Raw genomic sequence first — 12,109 nt, 5'->3', positions numbered from 1 at the left:
ACCAACAGTTGAGTAAAGGGAGGAGAAGATTTACCTCCATATTTCCTCGGAAGCCTTGGAAAAGTGCAAGACCCTCCCGTTACAGAAATTGCTGCAAACAGAATATATGACAGCTCTGTCTTGCCTCTAGTATCTTTTCCTGGTTTTCATTGCATGAAAAGGGAAGGTGATATTGAAAATAGGTTCCTTTCCCCTTTGATTCCTCGGGTCTTTTGTAGTCCTGGGCAGACAAGGAAGATGAAGGACTATGGGAAGGGAGAAAAGATGTCTTGAAACCACTTCTACCTCCTTCTTGAAGCATCTGACACTCCAAACAGTGGGGAGCTTGTTCTTTGGTAGGGAAGACCCAGCTCTGCAGCCTTTTGTATGGTGTGAATGTTGAACCGCGAAGACAAGTGAGCTCGTGTCCCCAGGACTGACTTGGATTTTAGCATTATATTTTATATATTTATATTTTAGCATATACAGAAGTGGGTGGATGCCTGAAGGAACACTGAATTCTTTCAGGTGTATAGGTCCTACTTTTAGCCTTTGCCTTTCTCGTTCCAGTTTTTGACGGGTTTCTTAATAAGTTATGCCAAATTACATACCATAGTTCATCTTTGACTTCACTAATGTCCAAGCGGATAAAATACATAGTCTATCTGTACTGTTCCTTAATACTAGCTGATATTATACATGTCTTTTGCATGGCAGCATTTCAATAGCTTTGTGAATCAATTCATCACTTGCTTATAACGCAGCAATGCAGTTAGCAAGATGTCTTCCCAACCGGCTTGGATGAGCTATGGTCTATAGGCATACGCACAGCCTCTGTGCTCGGTGTGAGGAATCTGAAGCACATAACCAATGAGTTGTTATCTAAATAAACTTGGCATAGTACCAAAATGCTAAAACAGTGGGAAAATTTGAACTCTAATTTTGATGTTATCTTGGACCTGTCCTTTGTCTGGAGTAATTAAAAGATTCAGGAGCAATGTATTTGAAATAGTGAAGCTTAGGAAGTGCCTGACATGCATGCTAAAAGAGGGGCATATATATATATATATATATATATATATATACATGTGTGTGATTTTTTTAAATTTAAAATTCATGTTCTAAAGAAAGTTTGGAACAATGTAATGTTGATTAATTTTTTTCCCTCACATCATTTCTTTGATGGTGATATTAATTTAGCATGCCTAGTTCAAATATCAGTGTCAAATATTACTTGATGTGCATGAACAAATTTAACTTCTTTGGAGTGACTCTGTCATTGGTGACTTTTTTGGCCCTCTTTCTTAATCAAGCTCATAATTAATTTTAATCCTGTCTTTCAAAGTGTTACCAATCCTGTGTAGATTTTTATTGTCTTTCAACTTGATTAACATACACTCCACACAATTCTCCAAGCCATTACGGAGAGTAATGAATAATATTGGACCCAGAATGAGTCTCCCTGGACACATGTAACAACTCCTCCCAGCTCAAAATTGAGCTATTAATAATTGCTTTCTCTATTCAGTCTTTTTAGCAAATTATGTGCCTGTTGTTTTAATGGTGTCATTCTGCATGCATATATCAAGTTTTGAGAACATTGTGTAGACCTGCAACAAATTCCTCACTAAAGTCAAACCTGCACACTTCTTGTATTAAATTATACTGGGTCATTATTTAGCGTGCTACACTATGTCCCTGCTCAAAGACTTCAGTGTAAGTTCCTATGTATAAGATCCTAAGGATCCTATAAGATCCTAACGGTAGGCTGGCTCTTTGCTAACAACTACAACTTGTGAAAGACCAGGGCTACTTATTGTTGTGAAAACCTGCTACACTGTTGAATACATTATTCATGATGTGTAGCTCAGATTTTCAGTTCTCTTGGCTGCCCCAGAAATAATATAGCAGATTTGATCTCTCAGCTTCTGTTGCCCTACCTCCACAAATGCCTTTCCACAAGTAATCCTGGATTCCCCTCTGTTCCCCATTCTGCTTTGTTATCCTGGTAATGTTTTCAGTACTTTTCTTTCTTCGCAGAATACCCCACCTCACTATCAGATATCCTGATTGTGTTTTCTGACTGCTCAGGGTATCTTTATGCTTGCCACTGGGACACGGAATAGCATGGGCTGTGGCTGCTTGGTTGTGATGTGCAGGTGGACGTTCAGCCAAACCGAATGACTGAGAGGCTTTAGACCACTTCTTGTTGGAATTCCAGTCTTGAGACTAATCTGGTTTTTAAGTAACTGGAATCATTCAACCATTTCTGTTTTAATTACCTGTATAACTATTTGGGAATAAGGTTTGGGATTTTGCCCCCCCCCCCCCCCCACACCAATATATTTATATTCTCTGCTGAACAATAGATGAGAAGCCATACTTATAAGCAAGCTCTTCGAGAGTATGAAAACAGAAGATTAGAGGAAATGAAGCAAGAACAACGGAGGAAGGTAATTATACATTAACAGTTTGCATATTGTATCATTTTTGCATGCTGTGAAACCAATTAAATACATTGATTACTTGTAGCCTATGCATAGAGCTTCTCTTTAGAAAAAGTGATTCAATCACTGTTTTCAAATATTGTGAGAGAGATGAGCCAAGCTGTAAAATTTGGACAGGGACGGGACAATTATCTTCTGGGTTCATGGCTATTTGCATCTGGATGACTAGCTCCTGTTCGTGTCTTCATTTGAACAATTATGCAGAGCATTTTTTGACCATGGCACCTGATTTCATAGGCTAAGGAAACCAATTTCCTCTCTTTCAGGCAGAAGTAACTTACTGAGATATTCGTGATGATCTCAGACTCTGAGTAGTCTCTTTCTTGAGAATCAAGGCCCATGCGCCCTGCCTGCCCAAATGGGGGTGTGGAAGCACTCAGATTTGCTGTTAAGTCTGTATGCTTCTCCATTCCTTGCTAACCACCTAAAAGAAGAGTTTTGAATTGTCTAAAAAACAGGCATGCCGTAACTGCTGCTCTGAACTCCATCTTCTGCATATGCGGCACGCATTGCCTGAGATGTGTCTGAAGCACTGTAGTCCCTCTGGCATGGATTTGGGTACCATATCCACATAAAGCTCGTCTACGCAAGGCGAAGGCGCTGTGCCAAGTTATCTGTCTCGGCTCCAGGTCTGACTGTGCAAGTATGGGGAGGGCAGCATTTGCAAATCATATTAGCAAATCCATATTAGCAAATACGGAGCCTCTTGCTATGCCTCTGCTGTTACAAACATCCAAATTAATGTTAAACTCCTTCCCCAGTAGCAGAATCTTAGCGCAACAAGTTCCACTCAGTGAGGTGCTGCTAGAGCTGGACAAGTGACTCAGCCCCTCTCATGGATATTTTTCTTTAAATGTTGGGGATAAGTGTCCTCGTTTCATAGTATTCTAGCAACCAGGATGCTGGAAACAAAAGGTGGGGAAAAGGGGAGGCTCTTAATTGCTTTCCCATCAGGCATATGCTTATTCCCCAGAATTACACAGAGGAAAAATTTTTGAAAGCCAGTCCTGATGGGTGTAAGGCTGGTAGCTGTTGTATTCTTTACACCGATTCTTCCATAGAGAAAATAACTACAGATGTGAATTAACATGCTCCTACTTTATGAGTTTGGTTTAAGGGACTCATGTAGAGCTTTAGACTCTATTGATTTCCACAGACAGCTGAGAAGGTGTTGGCTGCTTCTAAGGCTGCTCTTGGTTGCTACATGGTTCCAAGTGCTCCTTGCCTTCACAGTTGCCACTACCTATTGCGCAGAGTAATGCACTACTTACAGACCTACTGTAAATAACATGTATTTTAAAGGCTCCAATAATTGTCCCTCAGATATATGTTGGCTCCTTTCTACTTCAAACTAATATTAATTAAAGTAATTGCGAATTCTGTCTTGTGTGTACCTCGGAGCACAGTGTAGCTATAAAGCGTATAGGCTTTCTCAGTTCCTTTTTTTTCTTCAGAACAGGTTTTAGTATGTATTGCTTGATATAGAAATTTTCAGTACGCTTTGAACACCGCATCATATACACACAATATATTTCAGAATATTAGTCCATGAGAGGACTCAGCATATTGGAAAGTCAGATACTGGGTTTTAATTTTCAGGTTGAATAGTTATTTAAAACAGTGAAAATTAAGGTTGGCTTTTTTATTTCTTAATCCTGTTTTTTCTTTTAGGGCTAGACAAATATTGATACACAACACATTTGCAGTTATTGATTTTCTTCATACATTTATTGCATAGTTTTTATTTAATGTTCCACTTAAATTGATTTTTTTTTTAAACTTTTGTGGTTCCATTCAGTTATTGAAGCTTTTATCTAACCGCATCATTTTATTTTAGTTACTATTCCTACAGCTGCTCAGTTGCTATGGAAAACATGAAAGATGGGTCTGTTCCTATCCATTCCCCCTCACCCTGCAAGCCAAATTTTCTTTGCGGAAAAATCTGCATCTTCAATTCTCGGGTACATCGCAGGGAACGAGAGCCAGACAAACAAGCACACGCGCAGAGCGGAGTCGCACAAGCTGTGTTTCCTTCGCAGTCCTGGCTAAAATCGCACGAGCAAACTCTCCCGAGAAGAATTCCCTTTGACGTTGTTTCTATACCTTAACATTGCGTAACGTAAGGATGGCAGGCTGCCGCCACGCTGGGAGCCTGCGCACCCTTTCACCGCCCCAGCGGGTACCATTTTCCCTTCCGTCCCCCTTGGGGGAGCCCCAGGGAGCCGGAGGTGACACACCACGCCGCGTTCCCCCGTCCTCAACTTCTCCTCATGCTCCGCGGAGGCCGGAGGCGAAGGGCATGTCTCCATCGGACCCTACGGGCGCGATGGCTGTGTCTGCTCCTGCTAGATGACTTCGGCTGTCTTCCCCCTTGGACCCACGGGGAAATTCAAACCCGTGGGTTGGGGCAAGGGGAAGCGGACTGGTGTCTGGCGCACCCCTTTAAATTAATTGGGTTTGCAATATAGGTATGTTAATTAAAAGTAATTTTGTTGGGATTGTTTTTTTTTTTTTTTTTCACTTTTATCATTCCCAGGCTGAATTCATGGAATTTAAACAAAAGCAGGAAGAAGAAGCCAGGACAAGAGCACATCGAAATGAACAGAGGAGGTATGATGCCAAAATGCAGAATACACTCTAATTGAATTCCTATCTGGAAAGGGTCTCAAAATTGCAGGCATGCATGCTTTAGAAAACAATTGCAATGAGGATTCCCTGACCTCGCCTCTGGTTTAGCTTTGCCTTCAAGTGAGCCACTAATATCCATCATTACAATTGCTCCCTGTAATTCAGTATGACCCAGAGTGCCTTTTTCACTTTATTTATCCTATCAGCATAGGTTACAGCATAGGGTAGAAACTGTTAGTAATTTCATGGGTAACTACTAGTATAGTAGTTTCAGCTGGGAAACATTTTATTTATTTATCTCTCTCTCTCTCTCTCTCTCTCTCTCTTAATTTTTGCTTTATTTTAGAATGGGCTACTTGTCCGTACCACATTTTGTGGTTGACTGTCACTAAGTTAACAGGCAGAGCTAAACATGGGATTTGATATCGATATAGATGGAAGCTGCAGTGCAGCAAGGCCTTCTGCTGCTGCATTGGTCGTGCCCCAGGCTGTGCCCCACTGCTGTGCCCTCTCTGTGCTCAGCGGTTCTAATCTTGCACTTCTGTCACTTAACTGACTTTCCATTATCTTGAAGCACAGCTTTATTCTCAACTTTGTTTTCTGCTGGTAAAAAAGAAGCAACGCTTAGGCTCAAAAATAAAAACAGCAATTGTTTCTTCTTTATATCATTAGGGAAATATAAAAAAAATTACTTCTGTAGGCAACCACTCTCCATACTGTTTTCATTTCTTTTTTTTCTCTAGCAAAGATATTGAGATAATTACCCATAGAAGTTAATGAAGGATTTTCGATTCGGTCCATCTCATGTCCCTAGACAGAAATAATCCAGTATCTTGCATTTTACATCATTCTTACCAATAGCATTGTAAAACATTAAAACAACAGTCATGTCTAAGCGTGTGTGTCAGTCCTAAGCATTAATAGGCAGGGAAAAAGAAACAGTTTTCAGAAGGTTTGAAAATATTTAAAACAGATTGAGGAAAAGTGTATTTGTATTTGTGCATGATTTCCAGATTGATAGAGCAGTACAAGAAAATGCTAGAGTTGATTTCAGAGCTGGATGGTAGGGAAAGTTGTCAGCTACACAAATTGTCTCAATTAGTAACAAGATTAAGTGGGGGTTTTCTTTGGCATTAGCAAATCAGTACTTCTAGAAACTCATCCTTGTGTACTGAAGGCTGAAAGACTACCTAAGGTGAATTGTCAAAATAGCTAACCCCCCTGATAAGGTGGGTGGTGGTATGCAGGTCGTCTTTCTACGGCGAATTTTGGTGCATTTCTCACAGCAGCTGAGGTATGCCTTTTAATCACAATGGACTGATCACAGGATAAGGATGCACCTAGTGAAGTGAAAATGAAATCCACCCTATCTCATGCCCATCCATGGTTATGCAGCACAGGCTTGAAAAACGTAGGAAAATGGGTATTGAACTGAGAATAGGGAAAGCCACTCACAGAATGTTAAATTTCAAAAGTCTGTGAACTCCTCAGCTACCTTCAATCATCATTCATTTTTTGTTGTATTTTAAGAGTAAACAATGCTTTCCTGGACCGACTGCAGAACAAAACACAACCTAATAGCATCTACCAACCTGGTTATTCTGGGAGTCTGGACTACCTCAGTAACAACGCCTGGGTAAGTTTTTGGGTACAGAATGTGAAAGCAATCAGATTGTTTAAAAGTTGACTTTTCCCCCAGATACTATTTTGTGTCTGTGTGCATTTAGCCTGCCTGACAGAACGTACAGTCCTGGCTGGCTGTCTACAATAGCTTTTAAGAAGAAATCCTGTCTTAAATATAAGCTGTTCAAATGGGAGGAGGGAGGAACAGCTGCTCTTGCAGCAGAACTCAGTGGCTTTGCATGCAAGGTACTTCCTTAAGTTCAGAAAAAAGGGTGTTGAAATCATAAGGGGTTTTTTGAAAGTCTTTAAATGAAAGATGTTTGGAAATGCTGTAAACATTTTAATATGATATAGAAATTGGAGGGGAAAAATCCCATGAAAGGTACAGCTATTCATTTTTTACCTGTATAAAATTACGACAAAGAAGACCCAGCTGCATCCGATTTAAAATACATAATATTTGTAAGGATTCTTTGAAGAAAAGATATCCTGACTGTAGCCTATTAAACATCCAGTAATTTTTTCAGCTGTCCTAATGAGGCATTAATGTGACTGTTACTTAGAATTGCACTCTTCAGTGTGAAAAAAAAAAAAAGTAGTATTCCCATCATGGAAATTTCCATTAGGTTGAAATTCCATTGCTGAGAGGACCCGAGTGCAGAAATGGAAGATTTACAAAGACTGAGCAGCAAAAGGATGAGAGTCTAAGAGAATTTAGTGAGTGTGCCAGTGTAGAGAAAGACGTTTAGCTGATAAATCAGAAAAGCTTGAATGGGATTAGTTGGACTGTCTGGTGAGGATGTGTGTGTTGGCAGTATGGGTTCAAGCATCTACAAAGTCGAGGCATCATTAAGAAGCAGATATTCTTGCTGCTGGAGTTTTCTATATACTGGAAGCGGAAAAAAAGAGTCTTAATCACTATAAGCTTTGGGCAAGCCCTGGGCCATGGCAGAGGGCTCGGGAACCTTGGACTGAGGCCACCTTTGTGCAGAGCAGGTCTCTTGGTCTTGCTGAGACGAAGCAGGACCTGCCAGCTCAACATCCCACAAGGTCTGCGGGCAGCTGCTTGGAGAACCAGTTGCTTAGAGGCTTTACTGGTAAGGCCTGTATCACGTGCCAGGGAGTCCAGGAATTGTTGGAAGCCAAGCTACAGATGTCCAGGCTAGTGACAGAGTGTGACCAAGACAGCGCTCTGTATGGCAGGCAGAACCATCTCCTGAAGGATGGCATGTCTGCAGATAGCAGAGGCTTCAGGTAGGACAGAGCCGACTGATACCTAGTAAGCGGCAAAAGATAAAGTCTGCTGGATGGGCCCTGGTTAACAAAGGCAGCAAGGGCAGAAATTATTACTTTTATTTCACTTTGTGTCCTTTGTCCCAATTTGTAAACTGTTTTCTGATAAAAGAAAATGTGTGACACAGCCGAGATCCCCAACATCTAAACTCGAGCATCTCCATCAGAGTGCCTGCTGTCACCACTGAAAACCTTTGCCATTGCCTGCAGAGGGAGCGGGGTTTTGCCTTTAGCCAGATGCCGTACGTCCTCTTCCACAGGGCAGGTGTTGGTACCACCAAATGAGTGCTCTCAGCTCAGGCACAGTTTTAACAACAGACGCCTCCGTGACGTACACAGCCAATCTATGCTTTTTTAAAAATACATGTATTCAAAGAATGCATCAACACAAATGCAATAAAACCTTGTGTGTAGAAGTGATAAATTTCCTACTCTGATGTTTACTTAATGGCTCCCAAGGAGCCTGGCTTCTGTTGGGTAATGCTAGATTATCCATTTTTCCTTTATGCTATGATGTGAGATTTGAAGACTAAACAAAGCAGGGAAAGAGTAAACTGTGAGAGAATATGTCATCATGGAAAGGAATTAAAAATTAGTATTGGTAACAAGAGCAAGAAAGAAAAATGTCTCTCAAAAGATAGGCTGGAGGCTGCAACCTCAGTGTCTTGGGTTATACCAAGATTCTTCTCCCTTCCCTTGGGATTTTAAGCAAAATGAACTGACCTCCAGGTGGGGCTTACAAGTCTGCAGTGTGACATTTTACATTACAAGGGAGCTAACTGAAGCAGGTCAGACTGTATACTAAGATTAAAAGAAATTAAAAAGGTTCCCAAAGTTAAGACCTGCAGGTAATTTTTGAGCCTGCTCCGTCTGTGGCACTGAAGAGGAAATAATTGTTCTCTTTCCAGCTTCTTTTTTTTCCAGTTTGAACTCTTTACATTCACAATGGCTTCACACTTAACAGAAACTGAACATCACACCATGTTGTTGATACACCTGCTGTATTTTTCACTATTATTTCTATTAGCCTGGTTTTGTAAGGAAATGAAGTTTGTATGATCATGCTGTGTGTCTACATGTAATAAGGCGTTCAACCTGCTGGCCAGTCTTAGCCAAATTTGCAAGGGAGTGTAAGTCTCAATTAAGTTTCTGTGCGTTTCATGAAAAGCAATGGCTTTTTGGGGGAGAGACCCCAAAAAGCACCCCAGTCTGAGGGGTGTTGGGAAGGACCTGGGCACTCTCTGCGTTGTTCGGCTGCAGCCCTCCGGCCGATCAGCGTGGGCACAGCTCCAGAGCGGCTGCGGCTCTGCCCTGTTTTCCTGGGGGCTAGGGGATGCAAAAAGGGACGTGGATATCACAGGGGACATGGAGAGGAGGGGAGGAAGGCGAATTTATTGTGTGCATCTGGGAAGGGAAGAGGAGAGCGGTTGCATTGCCCAGTTGTCCCCTAATCGGTAAGAAACCAGTTTTCATTAATTCATCTGCCCTCCAGACATCTTGTGTTTTATTAGGAATATTTATAAGCTGTTATTTCAAGAAGGATCTTCATGAAAGTAATCTTTTCTCCCTTTTTAGTTATAAATGCCAGGGTGCTGTCTGGGTGGTTGTGTGGTTTCTTTTTTTAATGGGAAGACAAATTAATGAATTTCCACTTTTGTCTGTGAGCTACTGCACCCTTGAGAGAGCATCGAGACTTGTCGTATGCTATCAAGAAAGTTTTGATGTCCTTTGTGACGCCTTTGTCTCTAACATAAGGATAAACCTCTTAGGATAAGAGGGTAAAAAAAATAGCAGTTGTCATTTTGATATCAAAGTTTAATCAACAAGATTTAATCCTTACTCAGCTGTGACCTATGACTGAAACAGTATCTGTTCACAGTAATGGCACAAATGATCAGTTTTACTTAAATGTTAAAACACTTCTATTTTTACAAAATAATAACGATAAAACAGTTGCACATTTTTATGTCGCTCCCTCATGAGATTTGCCCATGTTGAAGTACGGAGGGATTTGCAGAGGCCAAGTGCTAATGCATGGCAAGTCTGTAAGAGAGCCCTTGTTTATTTTTTGTGTGGAAATGGAGCACTGTCAAGGACCCTTTTGTCTATTCAATTGATGGGAAAAGGTGACGTGGTGAACATATGAAATTTATTTGTCTACTCTTCTTTAATGAAATACTAGTTGTCTTGTTGAAACTCTCTGAGCTATAGTAAACCCAGAATCTAGAAGGCAACATGACTTATTACACCTTCCCGTTTCATGTCTCCATTACACCCGGAGTCATGCATAAGAATGAGAAATGCTCTCTCGGATGCTGACTCTGCTCTTTCAGCGGATGCGTAATTCTAAATATTTGTTGTGGGAAGCAACTATGCCCTGAATACACAGGTGCAGTGTGACAGAAAACCCCATGCTTTTCCTTTCCCATATGCAGAACAGGAACTCGATGGATGCTGGATAAATCTGTTTTGAGGAAACATGATTTATGGATGAAACTATTTTAAATCAACATGGTTTGTGGGTTAGCACTTGGTTTAGTTCTTGTAGCATGATCCATGGGAATGTTTCTTTGGAGTCTCAACCAGCACTTGATTTATGCTATTTGCTACCAATTTGAGAGGGAGCATGTCATGAAGTTACCGTTGCACAGCAAAGAAGAACCATAGCTCAAAGGTCCCTGAAGTTACAAGGCCAGCATGCATGCCACAGTTTTCCATATAGAATCAGCCTTTAATGCAGACTTCCATGCACTTTTAGATGGACAAAGCTGCACTGAAAATGCTGGTTTCTCAGCACAAAGAAAAAGCTTTTATTTAACATGGGAATATTGAGAATAGAATATTTATACAAAAAGGTTCCAGAGTGCAATCCACAATGGTTACATTTCTTTTAATGAGGAATGTGGTTTGCTAACTTCGCTTTAACCTGGTTAGTCTACGTACAATCTGAGTTGGAAAGATTATTAAATTTTTTCCTAAAACTGGTTCTTTTGGTCTTTGGGTTTGTTTTCTTTTCATTGAGAGTAATGTGCTTGTCTTTCCTGGCAGAAGGATGGCAGAAAATAAACAAACTACTCAGCAGAAGTATCAGCATCAATATAGGAACCTCAGATGAGCAGGTGCAGGCAGGCTGTAGCTGAGTTTAATGACTTGCCTCTGACAAGGCAGTGAAACAGCATATGCAGATGTGTTCTGCCTGGCTTGACTTTGAGCTCAGTCATTCTTTCCTTTGAAAATCTCATCCTGAAAGAGAATAGTGGGAGTCTGGGGAGGAGCAGAAGAAACTTTTCACTCTTTCAAATTGTGTGAGATCAAGAAAGGATTGAGGCATCTGAAGATACTGGAAACACGTCTAGATTGATTTTTCCAGCAAAAACAAGATATGCTTATCTCCTGAGTTAATACGCCCTGCTATTCATATTGAGTTCAAATTGAAGAAATATTTATTGCTGGAATTGGAATCTTGCAGAAGTGTTTACTTGTTATTTTAAGTGGAGTTTCAAAAGACGAGAAAGGGCACCAAGTAATCAAGAAAGTTCCACACAACTGGATAACCAGAATTCCTTGCATAAATATGTGATTGTACTGTACATTGTACTGTACTAATGCATTTTTTTTCTTTCATCCAGGAGTCAAACTACTTGGAATAAAGGAGGAGAAAGGTAAGGATAATGAATTTCTTCATTCTTTTTAGTACCAATGCTGGTGTTAATTTAGCTTCATATTTGACATTTCATCATGACAGCTTACGTGGTTTAATTCTCAAGCAATATGAGATTTATCTTAAAAAAAATGCTTTCCAACTCTGTGTTTGGGGCCATGCAATGGCACATACCTGTTCTGAAACACCTTCTTGTAAAGAAGTGCAGAACGTGTATTTCAAGTCAGAGGAGGTGTTGATGGAACGGAAGGCATCTGCTGGGGGTGCCGTGATATTTCCTGCTAAAACCTCAATACAGCCACATTCCCTGTGTCAGGGGCTGTGAGTGGATAAACCTGGGCAGCTGAGGAACGTGGCTGGAAATGCAGGAGGTGACTCTGCAAACTTTCAGTGGTCTTAAGTGAAAGAGGATGACTTT

The 12,109-nt window shown here is 40.8% G+C and overlaps 1 protein-coding gene across 1 annotated transcript in view; it reads left to right on the top strand.

Moving 5' to 3' along the window:
* EPSTI1 (epithelial stromal interaction 1) overlaps positions 1-12,109 on the top strand; it is a 48,965-nt gene that overhangs the window by 35,164 nt on the left and 1,692 nt on the right. Inside the window, exons 8-11 of the mRNA XM_030036679.2 lie at positions 2,349-2,432; positions 5,023-5,096; positions 6,645-6,750; positions 11,660-11,692. Coding sequence (XP_029892539.1) covers positions 2,349-2,432; positions 5,023-5,096; positions 6,645-6,750; positions 11,660-11,680 — 285 coding nt within the window. The 3' untranslated portion in view covers positions 11,681-11,692. The remainder of the gene's footprint in view (positions 1-2,348; positions 2,433-5,022; positions 5,097-6,644; positions 6,751-11,659; positions 11,693-12,109) is intronic.

This window comes from Aquila chrysaetos, chromosome 14, assembly GCF_900496995.4.
Source record: "Aquila chrysaetos chrysaetos chromosome 14, bAquChr1.4, whole genome shotgun sequence".
Classification (NCBI taxonomy): domain Eukaryota; kingdom Metazoa; phylum Chordata; class Aves; order Accipitriformes; family Accipitridae; genus Aquila; species Aquila chrysaetos.
The sequence above is the reverse complement of the archived record's forward strand: the minus strand, read 5'-3'. Positions and strand labels throughout refer to the sequence as shown.